Source organism: Rhinolophus ferrumequinum, chromosome X, assembly GCF_004115265.2.
Source record: "Rhinolophus ferrumequinum isolate MPI-CBG mRhiFer1 chromosome X, mRhiFer1_v1.p, whole genome shotgun sequence".
In the NCBI taxonomy this organism is placed as follows: Eukaryota; Metazoa; Chordata; class Mammalia; order Chiroptera; family Rhinolophidae; genus Rhinolophus; species Rhinolophus ferrumequinum.
Window position 1 is genome coordinate 4,193,750 of NC_046284.1, and position 25,033 is coordinate 4,218,782.

At 41.9% G+C, this 25,033-nt stretch overlaps 1 protein-coding gene across 1 annotated transcript in view; it reads right to left on the bottom strand.

The window, feature by feature from the left end:
- The window catches only part of AR (androgen receptor), a 172,004-nt gene extending 147,310 nt beyond the window's left edge, over window positions 1–24,694 (bottom strand). Inside the window, exon 1 of the mRNA XM_033113987.1 lies at window positions 22,451–24,694. Within this exon, the coding sequence (XP_032969878.1) occupies window positions 22,451–23,985 (1,535 nt within the window). The 5' untranslated portion in view covers window positions 23,986–24,694. The remainder of the gene's footprint in view (window positions 1–22,450) is intronic.
- Window positions 24,695–25,033: the final 339 nt, after the last annotated feature.

The window sequence follows — 25,033 nt, forward strand, 5'->3', positions numbered from 1 at the left end:
TACACTTGAAACTAATATAATGTTATATGTTCATTATACCTCAATAAAGAGATGGGGAGGTAAAGGACTAGGTGCCCTGCCAGCTTCAAGCAACTTCTGGCTTACCTGATTTGTTCTAGGTCTTGGATATGGCTGTCTGAGCAAGTCACTGGGGCCACTGATAAGAGATCTTAATACCAATATTTTAAAGTTATCCAAGAATCATCCTTTTTGGATATACACTGGCTCCTCTGTCCAGAGGTGCTTTCAGCAAAGTGAGGAGCTCTGAGGAAGATTTTGATGAGAGGGAGATGGCATGGTGGAAATGGAGTGGGAGGCTGTGCCAGTCAAGGGAGACAGATTGAGGAAGCAGAGAGTGCAAAGGTAAACAAAGGAAGGCAGCAACTATCAAAGAGGAGAGCAGTTACCTTGGAAGAGAAAGGGGCTTGAAATCTGAGGAACAGAAACAAGGAGAAGTTCAGGATCTTGTCCAATTTCAGGACTACAGGTTTACAGTGTGAAAAGTAGGAGGACAACTGGCTCTCAGGAAGCCCCAATCTGTACCTACAATGAACACTTGCTAGCTTCCCCACTAACAAATTCAGAAGTGCAGTGAGAATAAAATAGAAATAAATATGTATCATTTCCAGCAACTGGCACGTGATCAATGCACGTGATCAAAAACTGAAAAGGACAGAGGAAAATGAACACATCAAGCTGACTCTTGGCTACCAACTGCAGGAGCATTACAACTCCAGACAGCTGACCCACTGGTAGGCATGCTCCCTCCCGCTCACCCTTACTCTTTGATAAACTCAGAAGGAAACCAAAAGTGACTGAATAAGAAGTCTTAATAGATGCTCTCTACTGTGCTGGGGGCTAGAAGTGGGTCACCTTTCTGTCCCCATGGGAGGAAGTCAAATAAATTTCAACTTACTCCTCCATAGACTGGGGTATACTCCTTGCCTCTTGAGATCTGCCAGCCTGCTCTTCAATGACTCAGCAGATCTTTAAATATACCAGGCAAGGAGCTGCTCTGAGGCAAAGTGAAAAAAAAAAGTTATAATTTGTTTGGTGTGTTAAGAGGTGGTCAGGAAGGTCCTTTGTTAACATGAGCTTCCCACGCAAATTCAGCACTATGGTGAGAGTCTCTCTCTGTGCTAAGAGACTTGTTTTTGTTCAGCTGTCTGCCGTTTTCCAGCTGTGTGGAGCACAAGGATGAGAAGGGGGATGGTTCCAGGCCATGGAAGGAGTCAAGGAAATTCCTGCCCATTGATTGTATGGGGGAAGAGGACCGACTTGCACAGTGGAGTGACTGGTTTCAGTGTAGGGACTGCAAACCCAGCCGGAGCCCAGACTTTGGACTGGGTCATTCTGTTCCCTGTGGAGGACCATGACCTCTGGCTGAGAGGATGTGTCTTCTCACTCTCTCTTGTCTCAGACCAGCTCAGTCTTGCACTTTGAAGCAAGTATCAACTAGTAAAAGATTTCAGCTGGGCTGAGGGAAGTAACTTAATAACTCGCATTACGAAAGCAAATCATACTCCCTGTTATCTGCAGTGACCTCACATGTACATTCCAGCCAAAGCATTTTGGACACTTGGAGCTTTGTGGAGGGGAGGGACAGGCAGGCACAATGATCTGGGGACAAGTCCACACACTTCAGTCAGAGTCTAGCTGTGCGTTTTCCCAAGTCTGTCTGTCTTGTCTAATAATAATAATAGTAATAATAGTAGTAGTAATAGTAGTAGGGAAGAGGAGGAGGAAGTGGAGGAGGGGAAGGAGAAAGAGAAGGAGAAGGAGAAGATTTATTAAGCTTTGATTCTGGGCCAGACACTGGTCAAGATGTTTTAATATTTATTATCTCACTTAGCTTCACAGGAAACTAATTAGGGAAATATTAGTGTCTACAATTTTAAAATGAGGAAACTAAAACTAGGAAAGATTAAGTGGCCCAGAACATCCAGTTAGTAATTGTCAGAGCCAGGATTTAAACCAAAATCCGTCAGTTGTCAAACTCTATGCCTGAACCTCAACACATTACACTTTAGCCCTGACCCCAACTTCTTTCCCAAGAGTCTTCAGCCTCTCTGTTGTTTGTTTAAAATCCCAAACTCTGCAAGGTATGCCTAAAATCATCCAGAAGGAGTAATTTATAGACTTTGAAATTGTTAGGGACCAACTGTGGAAATCATCTATTGTGAGTGCAAACCTCTGCCTTTACTGAGGGTGAATTTACTACTTATGTGACACAGAAATGTCCTACAATGGACACAAAGGGAATGATGAATAAGAAGGGAACTTACTATTATTAAGAGTAATATTAATTAATATTTCAGCATCTACTAAGTGGCATGCCCGTTACCTAAGTTGCTTTATTTACAATAACACTGTGAGGAGAGTGTTCTACAGATGAAGAAGCTGAGGCTCAGAGAGGTCAAGTTACTCACCCAAGGTCGTACCATTGGTAAAAGGCTATGTCAGAACTGAAAGCCAGGTTGGATCTGATTGCAAGGTCCCTTGTATTTTATTTTAGTTCCTCCTATATGGGCAGTGAGGAAGGCTCTCAAGATTTGCCTAGGTTCCTGATATGGCAGGAATGGCAAATTCAAATGCCTAGAAGAGTCAAGCAAGTAACTTAAGTGAATAAAGCAGGTAGCTGGTTCCTGGGCCAGCTGAGAAATGCAGGCCCTGGACTTCAGCTGGTGATTGCCATGCGGGAATGTAGGCCCAGTAATGCCAGATCTTCATCCTGAAGCTGGAAATCTGAATTTTTATCTGAAATGTTAGCAACTAATTTGATACACGCACACACACACACACACACACACACACGGACACGCATATGCACATGCACACACATGTGTGCACATGCACAAACAAAACTTATCTGGCCCATGTTGGTAATTTCAGATGTGGGTGAAACCACTCTGAGAAAATATTTTCCTTTTACTGAACTGCAATGTATTCTCATTGGTTTTACCCTTTGGGGTTCTACAGAAAACTATCTAACTCCTTTATTCAATCACAGTCCTTCAGATATAAGACAATGTTTATGCCCACGGCTCCCCGCCTCTGTTCCCATACTCAGCCCAGTATCTCAGCTCTCCATGCTTTACAAGAAGAGATTCCGTATCAATACTGCGGCTTGAACACCACTTTGCAAATATGGTCTCACCAGAATTTCACAGAGCAAGACTATCACTTCCTTTATTCTGAATCCCATCTTTCTATAAATGGAAATCAGCTGGTTTGGGCAGTCACTTAATAGTGTTGACTCAGAATCACTTAATAAAGTAATACTTATGGAATACCTACTATGTGCCAAGCTCTAAACTATGTGTTTTGTATGTCTTACACAAATATATTCATGAATCAATCTTTGCCCTGAAAGAAGGTGCAATTTAGAAGGACATATAAGACATGCATACAAATACTTACAGTTTAACAAACTCAGCACCATATTGATGGAGAAGGAAAATGGGATAAATCCAAAAGGTATTAAGGACTGACCTCTTACCTGTACCTAACATCCAGCATGTCATCTGATCCTCTCACCCCCAAATCTTACAAGCTAGAGATTTCTAGCCCTAGTTTACATATGAGGAAGTTGAAGCTTACATTCTTTCAACCACACCACGTCATAGAGAAACCATGTCATGTCATGGAGACCACTTCTCAATGGGTTAGGGGATGAGAAATTTCATCTTGTAGGAGACTGTATTAAAGCTAAGCTTAGAATAATGGATATGATTTTAATTGGGATAGCCTTCATAGCCAAAAGAATAATAGGAAAAGCAACAAGTTCAAAGAATAAAGGAGTGAGGATGGTTTAAGGTGACTGTGATTAGATCCATTTGGCTGGAGTTTAAGATTTTTGTAAGGGAATTATAGGTAATGAGGCTGGAAAAATTAGCCAGATTAGGAAAAGCTTTGAACACAAGACTTACAGAATTTGGACTTTCCACTCTACTCTTAAGAGTACTATCTAGCTCATGATCTTGTGAATATGTAAAAGTGTTCTGGAAATTATTCCATCATTTCTATTCCTAACAGTAATACTTGCCAATATAGAATTTGGAAAATATGGGAAATTTAAAGAAAATTGAACTTATTCATGATCCTACTATAAAGACATACACACTAATGCTCACTTGTATGTACAATGTATGCATGTTATTGGCAATATTAATTTTCCAAATGTCACTGTTATATATCCTTTTCTTTATTATTATCATGTTTCCCCTATGTCATTAAATATTCTTTGAAATATGAAAAAGAAAAAAAAAAGAATTTGGACTTTAACCTATAAGCAAATGCGAGGAGCTGCAATTTCAAACATGCCTACATAACTGCTCAGCAAGGCTTCCTCTGTACTAAGCATGAAGAATAGAGAGATAAATCAGACAGAGTTCCAACCCTCAAGGAGCTTATAGACTAACGAATGTTTCAAGGAGGATACGAACAATATTGTACCTGAACTTTGGGAAGGTTAAAATGGTGCGATGATTACCATATGAATCAGAGAGTAGTAAAGAGGACTAGAGAAAGCAAGCATGAGGTCACTGCACTAGTCCAGGCGAGAGGTGATGAGGATCTGAACTCAGGTGGAGGGAATGACTGAGAAGGCTTCAGGAAAGAGCACATCGTTTCACTACTCTAATTCCCAAAGCATTCAGAGCAGCTTTTCCAGGACATTGTGAGGTCATCTCTGATGGAAAACTCTGAACCTGGAAGAGTAGAGATGTCCCCAGAGAAGAGCCCACCCTATTGAATTCCACATATGACTTGCTATATTTGGAGTCAATCCAGCACCTCAGCCAGGCCCAGCAAATGTCCAAAGCAAATGACACATAATCAGAAAATATGAGCATGCTTAAAATTTTTGGTCTATTATTAGGTAGTTGGAGACTGAACTATCTCAGTCTAATTTGGTGTTTTTTATTTAAAAGGCTGATAAAACGGGTTTTTCAAATGAACAATTGGAAACTCCCACAGACTACACACTTGCTAACCTTTGTATTTTTAAACAAAGATGAAAGGAAAGGCGGGGTAGGCAGAATAGACAACCAAAATATGTTTTGGAATCTTTTCTGCACCCAAACATCAAACATCAGGGTTTCCATCTTTACTCCAGACTCTCGGTTGATGTGACCTCTTCATCTACTTAGAGGTTGGATAATGCTTTATAGAGGTGGCCCAATATGACAAGTTTGGAAAGATGCTTTTTCTTATGCACTGCCAATTTTCAAAAGAAATGCCTAAGCAGTTGTTTTTATATGAGTGGCAAGATTGCACCCTTTAAAAATAAATCTGGAGAGAGGCAGACTTTCCTAGTAGTCTGCTTCCATTCCCGCAGTAAAAAAAGTGTCACCTGACAACCACATTCATGACTTCCTATGGGATCCTGCACAACCAATTGGGGCCTAGAATGACAGAGGTAGCATCTTGTCATACTGGGACGTTCCCTTTCTTATTTAGGGCAAATACCTTGTGCTGACATTTTTTACTGACATTTTTGTTCATTTTGTCCAATGTCTGGAAGAAGATGGATTTTCTGATCATTCTCCCCATTCTATGTCCAATCTTGCTGATGAAGAAAGTTAATTAAAAAAAAAAAGTTAGGGGCAGAGCAGTGTAGAAGGAGGAATAGAGAGAGACATGTCAGTGTGAGATGGGAGCCAGAGTGATAGAATGAAAAGAGGCCTAACAGTTTGGAGTCTCAAGTTCAAGCTCTGATTCTGATAATTACTCCCCATGTGACTTAAAACTGGGATAGGTACTTGTTTAAGTACCTTTCCTAGGAAGAGAACTGAAATGAAGCTGGTGTGGGAGATCCAAGATGGCAGACTAAACACTGTGCGTGCCTCATCCAGTGAGCACGTTAAAATTATAATTAACTTATAGAACAATCAATGTGGAGAAACATTTGAAGTATAGCTGAACAGTTTTATAACTAAGGATGTAAAGAAGAAGCCACATTGAGACTGGTAGGAGGGGCAGAGACGAGAAAAAGGCTAACTCCAAACCTCTGTGTGGCCGATGAAAATTGGGAGAGATATGTTGGCCACAAAGGTTCTCCACAGAGGAGCAAGGGACCCCAGCTCCACACCATGTTCCCCAGCCTGGAGTACTGGTGCTGGAAAGAAGAGCCCAAGATATCTGGCTGCGAAAAACAGTGGGAATTCTGACCGTCTGGGTGGGCCAGAGGCTGTGGGGAACTCAGGCATCCTCTTAAACGGCCCGTGCACAGACTCGCTCGCAGGCACTCATCTTGGGCTCCAGCGGAGGGACAGTGACTCAGGGGGCATCAGAAACATACAGGGATTGACTGAGGTATATGGCTTAGGGCGAAAGCTGAAAGATAGTCACCATTTCCCCTGTGTGGAGTCCTTCACCCATGCAGCCAGCACGCGGGTGCCATCTTTCCTGTGTTGTGCCCCGCCCCCACCGCCATGCCTACCACCAAATCTACATCTGAATTGGTCTGCTGAGCTCTGCTTGCTCCACCCTGCTGACTCACTGAGACCCAGCCATACACAACAAGGCTTTATCAGCAGCTGAACCTTACAGGAGCTGGCAGGTGGCAGCAGGCCTCGGAGTGTCCTGGCTTTTTGCAGAGCTATCCCAGACCCGGTACTGGTGGCAGCCATCCTCAGTTCGCAGCATGGCCTCTCCCACATACCTCTAGGTCCAGCACAGGTAGACACCCCCACCCCCTGCCCGCCGATCACACGCAGTGGCTGACCTGGGCTTGCAGCAGAGCCCCTCACAAGAGGCCCCAGAACCAACATACTTGGAGGTTGGCTTCAGACCACAGCAGAGCATCACCGAATTAGCCCCACAGGTGGCACACCCAAAGGGTGGTCTCAACAGGCACCAGAGCCCACTGTGGGGAATTCCACTCCATGTAGTAAGCCCCCCACACAGCAGCCCATAAGCTATGGACGTGACCAAACCCCACAGTCAGTCAGCCTGAGGGTCAATCACAGCCACTGACATGCAAGCAGCAACCAAGGCTCAATCATAACAGGAGAGCACAAACAACCCACACAAGGGACCCTTCTCGAGCTCCCAGCAGAGATGTCCAGAGAGACTGTGCCACTGGTCCCCACAGGGCACCTACTACACCACCTGGCAAGACGGGGAGACATAGCAGATCTACTTAATACATAGAAACAAACACAGGTGGCCAAAATGAAGAAACAAAGAAATACATCCCAAATGAAAGAACGGGAATCCTCCAAAAAAAGAACTAAATAAAATGGAGGCAAGCAACCTACCAGATAGAGAGTTCAAAACACTATAAAAATGCTCAAGGAACTTAGTGAGGACTTCAACAAAGAGATAGCAAGCACAAAAATGGACGTAGAAACCATAGAACAGAACCAGTCAGAAGTGAAGAATACAGTAACTGAAATGAAGAATGCACTAGAAGGAATCACCAGCAGACTAGATGAAGCAGAGGATCAAATCAGCGATTTGGAAGACAAAGTAGCAGAAAACACCCAGTCAGAACAGTGGTACATATATACAATGGAATATTGCTTGGCCAGGCATGGGAACGGGTTCTAGCCATCTGTGGCAGCATGGAGGGTGTTGTGCTGACTGAAGTATGTCACACAAAGAAAGACCGACGCAAAGTGATTCTGCTTATATGTGGAATCTGGAGAACAAAATAAATAAAACAGAAAGAAACTCATAGATACAGAAAACATTTTGATGGTTGCCAGATGGGAGGGAATTTGGGGGTATGGGTGAAAAAAGGGGAAGGGATTAAGAAGTACAAATTGGTTGTTACAAAGTAGTCATGGGGATGTAGGGCATGGCATAAGGAATATAGTCAATAATATTGTAATAACTAGGTATGGTGTCAGATGGGTACTAGAGTTGTTGGGGTGATAGATGGGAGGAGTTTGAAGGACAGCATGAAAAAAGGGAAGGGATTAAGAAGTATCATCAATTGGTAGTTACAAAATAGTCATGAGAATGTAAAGTGAAGCATAGAGAATATAGTCAGTAATATGGTAATAACTATGTATAGTGCTAAGTGTGTACTAGACTAGTCAGGGGGGTCACCTCTTAAATTATACAAATGTTATATGCTGTACACCTGAAATTAATATAAAATAACACTGAACATCAATAGTGATTGAAAATTTTAAAAAGGGACAAAGGTGAGGGGGAATAAGAGGCGCAAATTTCCAGGTATAAGTCATGGGATGCAACATATAGCGTGAAGAATACAGTCAATAGTATTGTGATAGTGTGGTACAGTGTCAGATGGTTGCTGGAGTTACGGTGACCACTTCTTTAGGTATACGAATGCTGAACAACTATGGTGTGCCCCTGAAACTGATATAATGTTGTATGCTAGCTCTATTTTTTAATAAAAAATCTTTTTTTCAAAAAAGCTGGTGTATGTTAAGGATAAGAGTTGCTCAATGTTGAAGTTCAGGCACAATGTTTTTGTACTAAAAATCTGTAAAAAGAGTAGCACTCCTTTCCCTAAAATGTAGTGGGAAAGAATATAAGTTGTGGAGCTGGACTGCCTAGATACTAATATAGTATGCTCCTTCACTTACTTGTTCTAGAACCTTGGGAATGTTACTTAATTGTTCTGTGCCTGCTTCCTCACCAGTAACACGGGAATGATAATAGTACCTACTTCAAGAGTTATTTTGAGGATTAATGAATTAACATATGTAAAGCATATAAAAGAGTCCCTAATTCCATAAAATCAACTGTTTTCTTTTTCTTACCTTGGTAGCTTTCCTATTTAAGCAGGCATCAGATTGCCCAGGTTTGTACTGGACTTTGAAATTTCAAATACCTTGAGATCTCTAGGCCTTTTTAAGTAATTTCCATAGTTCTGTTTTCCAATCCTATTGTAAATGATCAACTTCTTTCCACCACCCCCTTTGTGTCCCTCCACCTCTGCTTTAATCCCCAGGCACTCAGCTATTTGGTGAGGTTCAGCAGACTATAATGAGGGTAGTGTATAATGAGGTCACCACAGTCACCACTCTTTTGGGATGGAAGAGGTAAATGGCTGGCTAATCCGAAAAGCTGCTGATATTATACAGTGGTTAGAACCTCCTACTTACAATTCAGATTTCTTGGGCATGCATGCAAGCTCTGCTACGTCCTATCTGTAACTTGACTAACTTTGGTCAAGTTACTTAACCTCTGTGGGTTACCTATTTATCAAGGTTGTTGTGAGAATTAAATGAGTTAATCCATGTAAGACACCAAAATTTGGCACACAATAAGTACTATCATTATTATTGCTATTATTATAATTATTTGTTCTGAGTGGGGAATCACTTTCTCAACATAGATTTTTTTCAAGGAAGCAACAGACAGCTAACTCCCAGAACAGGCTCTGCCCAAAAGGCACTAGCTTTCTGTGTGACGTTGGTCAAGTTCCTTACCATCTCTGTGCCTCAGGCACCACATCCATAAAATGATCTAACTGGACAAGGTGGTCTCCCAGGTTCCGTGAACTCTAATATCCTACAATCTCAGGCCATTTCTGTTCAGATTCTCAGTAGATTCCAGAATTGATCAAAGTTTAATGACCTTTAAAATAAAAGTCTACTTACTATGTTTTTCATGGATAAATTATTTTGGTATGTGGTTCAGTAAAAACATAAAAATAATAATATTGGTTTGATTGGAGGCAATAGCCAATTTGTGTGTTGTTCCAGTTTTTTTTTTTAATTCACTAATTAGTTTACTTACCTGGCTGAAGGTTTGTGCAAGAAGAGACTTACTCTATCCCCCAAATGAGGTCTGAGAATAACACTGAGAAAAGCAGAACCACGTTCCAGGAGAACTGAGTTTGTACTCTAGTTCTGTTGCCAACTTGCTGTTTTATCCTGGACAAGACACTACCCTTTCTAGGCCACTATAAAGTGAAAGGGGAGAGGGGAGAGGGTACCAAAAACCTAGGTGGTCTCTAAGGTCGCTTTTAATGATCTTTGAAGAGCAGAAAAGCTGAGGACACTGCATGAAAACTGAGAAAAAGCAATCAGGATGCTCATCAGATAACTCAAACTTTATACATCCCAAATCAAACTCCTTGTTTCCTAACCCCCCACACATATTTGTTTTACCTATAATCTTCACCATTTCAGTAAATGGTAATCAAATTTTTCAAATTGCTCAGATCTGAAGCTTGACAATCAGCCTTGACTCCTCTCTTTTTCTCACAGCAAATATCTAATCTGTCAGTAAATGTTGTCAGGTCTACCATCAAAATACATCCAGAATCAAGGCACGCCTCATCTCCTCCATCGATACCATCGTGGTCTAAACTACCATCATCTCTCACCTGGATCGCTGCAGCAGCCTCATCTCCCTGCTTGCTCCACACAGACAATAAGTAAACAACCAAATGTATAAAATATCAGAGTGGCAGATATTATGAAGAAGGATCCTGCTAACATATAAGTCAGATCATGTTACTCCTCTGCTCAAAACCTTCCAACGGCCATTGGATCCCCATATCAAGGGAAAAACCAAAGTCCTTACAAAAACCAGTGAATTCTCATTAACTCTGATCTCACCTTTTATCACTTTCTACTTACTTAAAACAGACATACAGGACTCCCTGTTGTCTTTCATCACACCACGTTTATTCCTGCCTCAGGTCTTTTGTACTTGAGGTGGCCTGTGTCTGGAATATTCTAACCCCAGATATTCCTATGGCTCACTTCCTCATTTCCTTCAGGTCTCTGCTCAAATATCACTTTGTCAGTAAAGCCTTCCCTGACCAATAATTGTAAAACGGTCCCTCCCACTATCAATCTGTGTCCCTCACACTGTGCTAAGTTATTCTTCATGACACATATCAACCTTTAATATATCCACACATCTCCTCTCATAAACTGTAAACCCCACGAAGGGAGGAACTTTTTTCTGCCTTGTTCATTGCTATATCATCGGTGCCTCATATACAATTTGGTATGTACCAAATGCTCAATAAGTATTTGTTGAATAAGTTAGACAATAAAGTAGGATGGCAAGGTTACTGGTACCCAGAACTCCCACATAACCCATCTGTCAATCTGGTGAGTGGATAAGAGACCTAGATGCCGTAAGAGCTGCACCAGTTTCTCTTATCGATACCAGTTAATGTTTCTGTGCCTCTCTGAATCTCCTGTTTATATGTACTGGGGTGCCAAAAAAATGTATAACAGTGGACACTTTGGTCAACGTTGCTCAAGCAGTAGTTTGCCGTCATCAGAAGTGTCTGGACACTGATGGTAACTACTTTGAGCCCCTCTTGTAATCACAGAAGTCACACGTGACTTGTACTCATCTTTTGTGATCGGTATAGATTGAGTATTACAATTTTAATACGGTTTTTCTTTCTTAAAACGTGTATATACATTTTTTGCCACCCTCTGTATATGATGTGAGATAGCTGTGTAATAAAAGAAAGAGGAACACTTGATTTAAGGAAGAAAGAGTGGGGCCAAAATCCCAGCTCTGCCACTTTGAAGCTGTTTGACTTTAGACATGTCACCTAACTTTTCTGAACATAAAATTTACAGTGCAAATAACAGTATTATAATAGTATGAAGAATATTATAATTCCGTGAAGCCTGGCTACTTGTGTAAGGTAGAAATGAGGATGAAATACAATAACGGAATATGAAACTGCTCTGTAAAGTGCTACAGAATGTCCAATGTTACTATTCCCTGCACCACATTGGGAAAAAGGTATCAAGGAGTCAAGCAACGTTACTAAAAATGTTTTGCTCTTTGGGAAAGAACATTCCAGATAAAATAGTAAGTACCACAGTAGCTTATTTATTGTCTGGTACTAGGTGCTTCTGGGTCAAGTTAGCCTGTGATGTGTTGAATCCACCAAAGGAGGCCAACCATTCCCAGGGAAATCTTGCTGCAGGACTCTTTCAGTCCCCCTAGTGGCCAGACAGTGGGACAACAGTTCCATAAGCAAAGAATTCAACCTGAGAAAACAGAGCCCATGATTAGGGGATGTGCCATTTCAGAAAGCTACATTGTCTAATTCAGCAACACCATTACATATGTATAAAAAGTTTTCATACGCCCCTTAGTCCCACAATTGTTTGATTTGTTCTTCTCACTTCTCTCACTTAACCAACAGCCTGCAAACCCATTTATACAGAACTTCAAAGCAAGCCACCATGTTCAAAATAATCCTTGAGAGCAGAACAATAATTCTTCATCTCTCATGCCAAATTGAGACCCATTAATCCCTTCAATTTTAATTCATTCCTCATATGTTGCAGATTTTTATAGTCAAAGACATCAAAACATGTTCCCAGCAAGGGCAATGATATAGTCAAAGGAACATACGAAGAAACTAGTAACTAACTTGACTGAGATGGCACTGTTGAAAAAGCAGAAATAGATTTCAAGCCCTTAGTCAAATTCACTCTTCATTGTCTTTCCAGAGATACCACCCGGTGGTGTTTGAAATATCCATCAAGAACTATTGCTTGAGTTTAATCATGTCCCAATTAATCCATAAAGGATAACAGGCAGCCACAGGTGATATTGCTAACCATTTCAGCCTACATTAATTCATTTGTTTTTTGAAGGCATACATTTAAAAAATCCATACCATACAATCCAGCATCTCATCACACTGACACCATCGTTTTGCCATTTTCTTTTTTATAAGCTATAAGCTCATTGAGGGTAGTGAACTCAAGATTCTCCCTGAATTGTGTCCTTTTGCCCCGATCTCCTCTTAGCACACAGTTAGGAATATAGCACGTGCTTAATGAAAAGTAGTTGATTAATGGATACCTTTTTATTGACTTTTTAAATTAAATTTATTAGAGTGACATTGGTTAGTAAAATTATATAGTTTCAAGTGTACATTTCTGTAATGCATCATCTATATATTGCATTCTGTGTTCACCACCTAGAGTCAGTTCCCTTTCCATCACTATATATTTGACCCCCTTTACCCTCTTCTACTACCCTTTGCCCCCCTTACCCTCTGGTAACTACTAAACTGTTGTCTGTGTCTATGAGTTTTTGTTTGTTTGTCTTGTTCATTTGTTGCTTTCAGTTTTATAACCCACATATGAGTGAAGTCATATGGTTTTCGACTTTTTCTACCTGATTTATTTCCCTTAGCATGATAATGTCAAGATCCATCCATGTTGTTGTAAATGGCAGTATTTCATCTTATAGCCAAGTAATATTCCATTGTGTATATAGACCACATCTTCTTTAGCCAATCATCTATCGAAAGACACTTTGGTTGTTTTGGCCACCGTGAATAATGCTGCAATGAACACAGGGGTATATACATCTTTACGGATAAATGTTTTCAGATTTTTTTGGTAGATGCCCAGGAGAGGGATTGCTGGGTCGTATGGTAATTCTATTCGTAATTTTTTGAGGAAGCTCCACACTGCCTTCCATAGCGGCTGCACCAATCTGCATTCCCACCAACAGTGTATGAGGGTTCCTTTTTCTCCGCAGCCTTTCCAACACTTGTTATTACTTGCCTTGTTGGTGATAGCCATTCTTAAAAGACAATTTTATTAGGGTCATCTCTAAAGACAGCTAGGTCACAATAGGACATTTTATTCAGAGCCTACAGTTCACTCACCATTACCAGGACATAATAGCTATGACTAATTAGATATGCCCTTAGCCTACTGTTAATGAGGCCAGAGTTCAGTTTTTTTATAGGTGAATTTTCTCTCTGCTTCATGGTTATGGAGTGCATCCCTGAAAAGAAACCCAAGTTATATGAGAGTAAATGAACCATTTCCTCATCTAGAAATACACACCAGAAGGAGTGGTGGCATTTACTTTATCCAAAGGACAACATATAAAAACAAAATTATGACTCCAGCTGCTTACACAAACCTAAACATAAGCCAAATGTAGCTAGTGATTTCTTTGGCCTAGTTTGCATTTCTTATCTCTTCGTGTCAGTTTTCTGTATAGAAATGATTATTCTTTATCCCCTTGCTAATAGTTCCCAAATCCAAATACTAGAAAGAGTACTGTTAACTGCATAAACCTTGTTAGGTTTCTTTCCTACTGTTCTGTAAAGACCTGAAAATTTTAGGGGCTCATCCAGAAAGGGGCTGTCATTACCAATTCTAATTCACAACTGAGGCAAACTGAGAACAGTATCCTTAACAGCATTCATACAGAATGAAATGAAGTATACTTTAACTTACAGCACGGCAGTGAAAACTTTCAGCCTTGTAAGTCCCCGAGGTGTTCAAAAGCCAGATACTTTCAGCAAGGTTGCAAGATACAAGGTCAATATACAAAAATAAATTATATTTCTATATACCAGCATTGAACAATTTAAAAAGGATATTAAGAAAACAATTCCATTCAGAATAGCATTGGAAAATTAAAATATTTAGAAATTAATTTAACAAAAGAAATGCAAAATTTACACTCTTGTTGAAAAAAGTGAAGAAGACATAAATATGTGGAAAGGCATCACATGGTCATGGTTCAGAAGACTTAACGTTGTTAAAGATGGCAATACTCCCCAAATTGATCTATAGATTCATTGCAAACTCAATCAGAACCCCAACTGGCTTCTTTGTAGAAATTTACAAGCTGATCCTAAACTTCATACAGAGATTCAAGGGACCCAGAATAATGAAAAAAAATCTTAAAAAAAAAAAAAAGAACATATTTGGAGGACTCACTTCCCCTTTTCAAAACTTACTAAAACCCTACAGTAATTAAGACAGTTTGGTATTAGTATAGGATTAATGGAATATAGTTTAGAGTCCAGAATAAACCCTCACATTTGCTTACACTCAACAGATTTTACCCAAAGGCTGCTAAGATAGTTAAGTGGGGGAACGATTCAACAAATGGTGCTGTGATGATTGGATATCTACATGCAAAAGAAGTCGGACCCCCTACTCACATTTTATGAGTTACATAAAAATGAACTCAAAATCGATAAAACTCTTAGAAGAAAACCTAAGTGTATATCTTTGTAACCTTGGATTAGGCAGAGCCTTTTTAGATATGACATGAAAATCACAAGCAACATAAAAAAATAGATTGGACTTTATCCAAATTAAAATGTTTGTGCTTCAATGGATACCATCAAGAAAGAGATAAGACACCTCACAAAATGTGATAAAATATTCACAAGTCATAATTTCTTACAGGACTTGTATCCAGAATATATTTTAAAAACTCTTACAATTCAGTAATAAAAAGGCAAATAACCTAATTAAAAATGAACAAAGGGTGTGAATAGACATTTCTCCAAAGAAGATATACAAACCTCCAATAAGCACGTGAAAAGATGCTTTGTAGTCATTAGGGAAATGCAAATCAAAACCATTTTAAGATACTACTTTATGCCCACTAGGATGGCTATAATTAAAAAGACAGAGAATAATAAGTATTGGTGGGATGTAGAAAAACTAGAACATTCATATATTGCTGGTGGGATTGTAAAACTGTGCAGCTAATTTTATTTTATTTTTATTATTAGTTTCAGATGTATAAAACAACACAATGACTAAACATTTACAGCCCTCACAAAGTTATAACCCCAACGAGTCTAGTACCCATTTAACACTGTATATAGCTAATACAATACCACTGACTATATTCCCTATACTGTACTTTACATTCCATGACTATATATTTTATAATTACAGTTGACATTCAATATTATTTTATATTAGTTTCGGGTGTACAGCATAGTGGTTAGGCATTTACATAATCCAAAATGCCCATCAATAGATGATTGGATAAAGAAATTATGGTACATCTATACAATGGAATATTACTTTGCCATAAAAAAGAATGAAATCTTACCATTTGCAACAACATGGATGAACCTAGAGGGTATTATGCTAAGTAAAATAAGTCACACAGAGAAAGACAAAGACCACATGACCTCACTTATATGTGGAATCTAAAGAACAGAATAAATGAAGAAACAAAACAGACATAGACTCAAAGATACAGAGAAAAACTGATGGCTGCTAGAAGGGAAGGGGGGTAGCGGGATAGGTGAGAAAGGTGAAGGGATTAGGAAGTACAAATAGGTAGTTACAAAATAGTCACAGGGATGTGAAATACAGTATGGGGAATATATAAATAGAGTTGAAAAGACTATGTAGGGTGTCAGATGGGTACTAGACTTATTGGAGGGATCACTTAATAAATTATATAAATGATGCAGCTACTTTTGAAAATAGTTTGGGAATTCCTCAAAAGGTTAAATAGAGTTATCATATGATCCAGAAACTCCACTTCTAGGTATGTACCCAAAAGAATTGAAAGCATATGTTCACACACACACGAAAAATTCCTGTACATCAATGTTTATAGCAGTATTCTTTATACCAGCCAAAAGAAGGAAAAAACTCATATGTCCATCAACTGTGGTGCATAAAATGTGGTTCATCCATATAATGAAACATTATTTGGTTATAAAAAAGAATGAAGTACTGAAATATGCTTCAACATGGATGAACACTGAAAATATTATTCTACATGAAAGAAGCTAGTCACAAAAGACCATATATTGCATGATTCCATTAATATGAACTGTTAGAATAAACAAATCCATCGAGACCAAAAATAGGTTGGTGGTTGATAATTGCTGAGTATTGGGGGGTGGGGGCTGCTAAATGATTAAAATGTTCTAAAATTGATTGTAGTGATGGTCACCCAACTCTGAATATACTAAGAATCATTAACTGTACATTTTAAATGGCTGAATTATATATATTGTGAATTATGTCTCAATAAAGCTGTTATTAAAAATAAAACTCAGGTACTGCATGATTTAAATTGGCAGCATTGTCACCCAAGCACCACTTTAGAGCTAAAAGCTTCTCTAGATGAGCTACTGTCAACCGTGCTGTGGCCTTCAGGTGGCAGCAGGAATTGGCGTGAGAGAGAAAGAAGGGGTGGCAGCCCCCGTGAGTCTGTGCAGCAGCCACTGAAAGTAGCCCTTACTGAGCAACACTGTAAAACATGACCTGTCAGGTGGGAAGCTTGGAGAGAAAAAGCTAGAAACACTGCTCTATAGAGCTTCATCCATGTGGTAAACAAATGATATAGAAAATGCAACTCTTTCTACTCCTTCAACTAGCAGAGGGGTACTCACTAAGCACCTTCCTGACCTCCTCAAACCTACCTGAGTGCAAGGGAATCAATTGAAAGACATTGGGTCTTTTCTTTGAAAAGGGTCCAATCCAAATATGAGATTTTATAATGCTCTTCAATATGACGAATGCCAATCAATACTGGTAACTGTACAGAACTTGACAAACAATGAGCAAAAAAACAGCCAGCTTTGTGCTTAGGATGAGGATAATTTACTCTGAACTCAACATCTTAGAACTTGATACAATGCTGGCTGGGGTAGTCTGAGGTAGGATAACTTCTTTTAATATTTTTCTTTGTTTTCTAGTGATTAATTTACATTAGGCATCAGCGTGTAAGCTCAGCCAGACACTTCCAGCAAGCACCCTGCCATGCACACTAGGTCCAACTTATGAAAGTGCTATGGTGATCTGATCCAGACAGAGCTGACTCAGAGGGGAGAGGGTCCTGTTATTCTCAGGCTTTGAGAAAAGGTGGCCAAATTATAATTAAATATATGTGTGTATATACAGAGGGTGCAAAAAACGTATACAGATTTTCAGAAAGAAAAAAACTGTATTAACATTGTAATACTCAATATATACCGATAACAAAAGATGAATACAAGTCACGTTTGATTTCTGCAAAGGCAAGAGGTGCTCCAAGTGGTTACCATAAGTGTCCAGACACTTCCGATGATGGTGAACTACTGCTCGAGCAACGTTGACCAAAGTGTCCACATGCATACATTTTTTTGGCACCCCCAGCATATATTTCACAGGATGTGAAGTGCAGCAGAGGGAATATAGTCAATGGTATTGTAATAGCTATGTACGGTGTCAGATGGGTAGTAAACTTGGGGGCGGGTGGTTATCACTTTGTGAGGGGTGTAAATGTCTAATCACTATGTTGTTTTGTACACCTGAAACTAATTTTAAAAATAGCAAAGATAAAGAGAGAGAGAGAGAGGTTGCCAAAATGACCAGTAGACAGAGTGAGACAGAGATCAAGAGAGGCAGAAACAGCAGGCGGCAAAATACCTCATGAAATTGCCAACTCCTTAAGCCCTCTAGTTCAGCTCCCTCAGCAAGAGTTGAATCAGGTTCCATCTTCAAGGTAAAAAAAGGCCAGCTATTCATTTTGTTATCCCCTCAAGTCATCTAGTCTTAAAAGAAGGGTTCTGGGGTTGATCTGATTTGTTACTCTCCAGATTTAACAAAAAACAATCTTTAGGAGCATGCCACAGGTGTAATGACATAAGAATCCTGAAAAGTAGGGAGAAGAATTTATGTTTCGATGCCAAAATCATTAAAGACGTGGAAAGAAAGGAAATCAGGGACAGGCAACACTTGAGGAAGCAGCAGACAAAGAGAAAATGGTGAAGGTACGGGATGGAGAGAGGTTTCCTTCTTCCTCTCTGACCAACCTCATAAAACTTGACTTTTGTTTGCTTTTGCTTTTTCAGAATCATGATTTCAGATTTGCTTATAAAATAAGTCTCTTGCTTGCCACACACAGCCAGCAACATTCTGCTCCCTGCTGGAGCAGAGTTCTGTATGAAACTAGTGGTGTCGATATCACCATGACAATAATAGTAATAACAACAATAATGACAATAATAATAATAATAATAAATTGTCCATGCCCCTAACTCCAACTCACATAATTTCACCAACAGCAGCCACAGGACAAGTAAAAGTAAGGATGCCAAAGAATTATTTGTTTTAAATGCAAATATGTATACCAAATGAGAAAATTACTACGAGAGGAAAAACACTTAAAAAATAAAATTAAATGTGCCAGCAAATTCAATATATCATGTTAAAGTTTACAGCTCAAAGAATGGAAGTCTGATGAGGTAAAATTAGCACCGGCAAGAAAGCACCCCAAAGTGACCCTATAATTGGAAGGTTGAAAGCTTCTTTGAAAATATCTCTCACTGATGTTAACCTTTGGCTAAGCTGAGAGAGATATTCTGTGGAACAAGAGGAGGAGCCCTCCATCGCTACATCTTGCACGTATTTCAAAATGGGGTACGAGCCAGCGTGGCTATGTGGTCCTCAGGTTCTCACTGTTGGTACCCAGACCGAATTCACCAGCTATTGGCTGACCATGGAGAAAGGATGCTTTTTTCCAACATACTTATCCCGAATGCCTGTGGACAGAGTGTCAGTCTATCTTGATCTCAATGCAAAATTCTGCTTTACAAAACAAACTGCTCTGTAAAAAACTGTCATGCAAAGCAGCTGGATAACTGAGGAGGGAAAGGAGATGGAAAGATAAATTAATCAAATGTCTTATTTTGAAATAACTAATAGAGAAGGGCAGGATTTGCCAATTTCAAAGCACTAATCAAATACTAGTTATTATGAAGACCCCAACAAAATACCAAAAGAAAAATTAAAACGTTCTTTTTGCATCTAGATAACTTATCTAAACCCCAACTGTAATTCCAGCACAGAATCCATGGGCCTTCACTCCCAAGAATAAATATTTGTCATATTATTGTGTTGTTTGCTGGTATACAAAGTGCCCTACTTCTCTCAATTGGGACAGTGGTCAATTAACAAAGTTGTAGTCTTGTTTGATCTCTGAAAGAAGACAGCTCCATAAAATATCAGCAGGGTTACACACAAGCCCCATCACTTTTTATGATTCCTCCTGTTCAAACCACATGGTAAATTAAGTAAAAGCAAAAACAAAAACAAAAACATAAAAAAACACCTTCAGCCGCTTATCTCCCAGCAGAAATGTAGATGCGTAAGAACACAGATTTATTCCAGAAATTACTGAAGTTTAAAAATTCTCACCCCTACAATTAACTAATGTGTATAAACACACACACAATTGGAAAAGGGAAGAATCCAAAGCTTATTGGAGGCATCTAGAATTTTGAGATCTTTAACTTAAAGTTGGCAGATAACACATGCAATACAGAGAAGGCGAAAGCTGTGTCTGGCTTTAAAAAAATCCCTTGTCTTTCTCCAAATTGTGCCCCTACAAAGTGAGGGAAAGAAAGAGAAAGTAAGAAAATATTTTTAGATTGGGATTGGTTGAATTCTGATGAAATTTTCAAAAACTTGACTCAAGTATTTTCTATATCCTAGAAATGAAAATTCTTTGTCAACCCACAAGTCAGGAACACCAGTTTTCCCTTTAACTAAACTCCCATGACCAAGGCAGCAATCACAAACCAAGAAAGAGGAAGTAATCTTGTACTTTCTTGAGGTACTGCAAAATTCTCCCTAGTTCAGGTCACTAATTTAAGCAGGTCTTTATAATAGAGACGTTTTTCCATTAAGGCCTTGGATAAAATCACCTAGCTTATTGCACACCTGATAGTAAAAACTTTTTTGCTCTCTATAGCCACTTCCTGAAAATTTCAGGTTATGTCTTCAAAGATAGACAACCCGTAACTAATATGTGGAATAATTCATTTCATCCCTTTTAACTGAATTAGTTGGAGGGGGCATGCAGAAGAAGGAAGCTTCCAGTGACTGGGTTTAGCATCATAGTAGGTCAACAAGCCCCTTTGACATCCCCCTACCCTGGAAAAGTTTACAGTAGAAGAGGGTTCTGTTGACTGGCGATAGCCCTGTGAAACAAACAAACAAACAAACAAACAAAACCAATTAACCAAGTTCTTATAAAATGAAAAAGACCTTTTATCTCATAGTATAACAACCTGGCAAAAATAACAAAAACAAACCAACCAAAACACTCCAAATTATCTGGAAAAGTCTTTGGCCCTATAAATGAACCCTTTGAAAATACTGTAAGCCGAACCTTAAAAAACTAATAGGATGTAAAGTCTGGTAAGACGCTCTTTCTTCAATAACCCAGAAAATATTTTATGAAATCCTATCCTCTTTCTTTTCTAACACTATGTTATCAACCTTCCAAGAACAGAAGCATCAGTGAAAAGAGGCAAATTGTTGAATTTAAGTCATGAAAGATGTTAAGGCTAACAAAGACATTTCAGAAAAGTCACAGATAAAAGAAAATAACTACAGAAACACAGAACGATACGCAATTCCATGGGTATATCAGTACCCAGCAGACCTGAGGAGTTAGTTTGCCAGTCAATATTCCCTCCCTGACTGAGATAAACTAATATCTTTGTTTGCTGGGGAAACAAATCGTCAACATGGTCTCCAAGGAGCTCAACAACTGCATTAAAGAAGAATTTTTAATAAGCAAGACGAAATTGACCGCCACTTTTCTCATTTTCTAATTAAAACTTTTGGGCAAGATTATGGCTCATAGGTCCCTAACAGGTCTTACTCAGTTTGTTAGAAGTAACAGCTCATGTTTTTAAACGTCCTTAAAATGAAAGAACATGTTGAAGAGCCGTACTCTTCCCTCCCCAAAGAAGATTTCTGAGCACACTGGAATAGTAGGAAATCCTTTAAAATTTATTTTCAAACACTTTTATAAGCCAGGCTCAAATCTGGTTAAATTCTTCATTAAAAGAACATTCTCCTCTTTATAGACCAATGCAAACTTGAAGTAGGGGACTGTGCTGTTACAATCCACAGAGAAAATAAACACTTTACAAGAAAAAAACTGACCCAAGCAGCTACTTCCAACACAGTCAACCTGTGAGGGCAAATCCTGCCCAGTGTTTACTAAGGAAGTTGTCCTTTGGTTTTCCAATACGTTTGCCTGCTCTAATCCTGCCTGGTTGAATTCTCTGTACTGACCTCCAACCCTAGGACAAGTAAGCAAATGTTGCCAGGAAAAGAACTTCACCCCTTCTCCTTAGAATCCAGAGACCACCTTCTTCCCCTGATCCCGCACTCCATTTTATTGCTTTGAAGGAAGCCGGCTGAGAAAGGCTTGGGCCAGTCTTTTCGCCTCTAACCTGCCAGCACCCACCACAGGCTGGAGGGCAAACTCTAATACACCCTAAGCGGAGAAACTGCCCATCCTTCTTGTCCAGGTTCACAGATTTGGGGAAGAGGAGGAGAAAAAGTAGTGGAGGGCTTCAAGACTTTATTTCCGAAGGTGGCCCTTGCAACTGGACTTCAGTTTGAAGCCCTTGGGACATGGAGTAGCATGAGGCAGCGAAGATTTTAGGAGGCTGGGAGTGGAAAGTTGTCAAGGAATCTGCGAGGACACGCACCAGCACTCAGGGCTCTCAGCCGTAGTGATTTTGGCAAACAGGGGAGGTTTGGAACTGTAAGGTCAAATCTTCACAGGCCTGGAGTCCTTGTTAGTCCTGATTTGGGGAGGCCTTTTCTAGGGGTCCCTTTGGAGCTCTCCCAGGGGCAGACTGTTCACGTGGGGAGGAGAAGATGTCACCTAGAATGCAGACTGACTCGGCTGAAAGATATTTCTAAAAGGAGAAACTTACCGAATGTCACCGTAAGTTCCGGAGTAAGTCTCCATCCAGGGGCCCATCTCGCTTTTGACACAACTGGGACTTGGATAGGGCACTCTGCTCACCACACCGCCAGGATACCACACATCAGGTGGGGGGAAGTCGCCGTCCTGTCCCGCCAGCCCTTGAGGTGGCCGAGTGTAGCCATAGGGGGCTATGGCCCCCGCCTCACCCGCGCTGCCACCAACGCTACCACCACAGGGCCCATACATCTGCCCTTCCTCGGCTGTGAAGAGAGTGTGCCAGGAAGAGGAGGCGGCGGCGGCTGCGGGCGAGCTGGAGCCGGGTCCCGCTGCACCCCCGCCGTGCAGGCTCCCCAGATCCCCGTAGCGGCATTGCGCCGCCGCGGCTGCCCAGGCACTGCCGTAGTCCAGCGGGTTCTCCAGCTTGATGCGGGCGTGGGGATGGGGAGGCGGCGGAGGGGGCAGCGGTCCCGCCAGGGCTAGCGGAAAGTTGTAGTAGTCGCGACTCTGATAAGCCGCTGCCTCTTCCAGTGCTCCAGACTTGTAGAGAGACAGGGTGGATGGCAGCTCAAGTGTCCCAGAGACCTCTGCTTCGCCGCTGCCAGAGCAGCCCAGGCTGTCGCCGTCCAGCCCTTTGGTGTAACCTGCCTTGAAAGGGGAATACTGAGAAGTCTCTTCGGCGCCCTTACTTGGGCCATCATCCAGCAGAGAACCTTTGCATTCCGCCAGCTGGGCGCAAGGAGTGGGACGCACAGTGGGTGGACCTCCCAGGAGCGGAGCATACATGCAATCCCCCCGAAGCGGTTCCCCTGGACTCAGATGCTCCAAGGACTCCACACCCAAGCCCATGGACACCGACACTGCCTTACACAACTCCTTGGCGCTGTCCGAGATGGTTGAACTGCCCGCTAGGTAACTGTCCTTGGAGGACGTGGGAGCCACAGCGGCCTCCCTCGCTCTCCCGCTGCAGCTGCCTTCGGATACCGCCTGCTGCTGCTGCTGCGGCTGCGGCTGCGGCTGCTGCTGCTCGAGGAGTTGCATGGCGCCGGCCTCACTCAGGATGTCTTTAAGATCCGCAGAACAGCTACTTAATACCGGGAAAGTGGGGCCCAGCAGGGACAACGTGGATGGGGCAGCTGAGTCATCTTCGTCCGGAGGTGCTGGCGGCTGCTGCTGCAGCCCCTTGCCGGCGGCCGAGGCAGCTCCGGGCTCTGAGAGGCAGCCGCTCTCCGTGTGGCCCTCGGGGGCTGAGTGAGGTGGAGGCTGCTGTTCATCCTCCAGGGCCAGGAAGCCTGTGGGGCACCTGCTCTGGCTTTGAGGAGAGCCATCCTCACCCTGCTGTTGCTGCTGCTGACCGGGACTGGTCTCCTGCTGCTGCAGCAAACGGGCGCCGGGAGGTGCTGCACTCGCGGCGGCCTCAGGGTGCCGGGGACCGGGGGTCTGGATCACTTCGCGGACGCTCTGGAACAGGTTCTGGAAAGCTCCTCGATAGGTCTTGGACGGCGGCCGGGGGTACATCCTCCCCAGCCCTAACTGCACCTCCATCCTTGAGCTCGGCTGAATCTTCCACCGAATTCCTTTATCCCACTTCCCTTTCTGTTGCTGAGAAGAGTTCAACAGGCTTCGATGCGGTAGTCACTGCAGCTAGCTGCCCACCTGCGGGGCGCTCCTGAGAAAGAAACTTGCCGGAATAACCATACAAGAGCGCTCTGACAGCCCCCAAGTCTCCTGCAGACGAAAACACGCTAGGCTCACAGTCTGTTCCCGAATACTTGGACGGCAGATTCTAAAGATGCTCAAATCTTGAAGAAAAAAAGGGGGAGGGGGCTCTCCACCTTACAGATTCAGTGTTCAGTGAAGCAGGTGCAATAGGAACCGGGCTATTTTTCTTCCTTTCTTTTTTGGTTTTGTTTTCGTTTGAATGTTTTCTTTTTGTTTGTTTTGGTTCGTTTCGGGGTTTTTTTGGTTGTTGTTGCTGTTGTTTTTTTGGCTACTGGAGACCTGATTGCCTTTTCATCCTTTGATCTTTGGTCCCACAAACTGGCGGAGTGTGCATGCAGGGGAAGGTGGAGAGGGAGCTAGGGGAACCTGGGGGCCCAGCTCGCGTGCAGCCAGATTCTGACTGAGGTGCTGAAGGAACTCCGCGGGCGTCTGGCTACCCAGATCCGTCTCTGCAACGCGCAGCTAGCTCGCCCGCTCACAGCCAAAGGGAGTTACCTCTCTGCAAACTCAGCCGGGCCGGCTGGGCCGACGGGGGCGCGGGGGGGGGGGGGGTGGGTGGTTGTAAAGGGGCAGCAAAGAGGAGCTGGCGCAGGCAGCAGCAGGAGAGAAGACCGGTGGGGGGGGGGCGGGGAGGAAGACAAAGGCAACCGTCAGTCCTACCCTGCACTTTCCTCGCTTCCTCCGAGTCTCTAGCAGCTTTTAAAAACTTCACCGAAGAGGAAAGGGGAGCTCCGGGGCGGCGCCTTCGAAGCCGCTGCGCGGCAAGAGGCGTTGTCTGTCGCCCGAGCCCGGCTGGGGTTGACGCGGTGCGTCCCTTCGGCTCCTGCCCCGCACTGGAGCGGCTAGCTTGGTCTCTTTCCCTCCGTCGCCT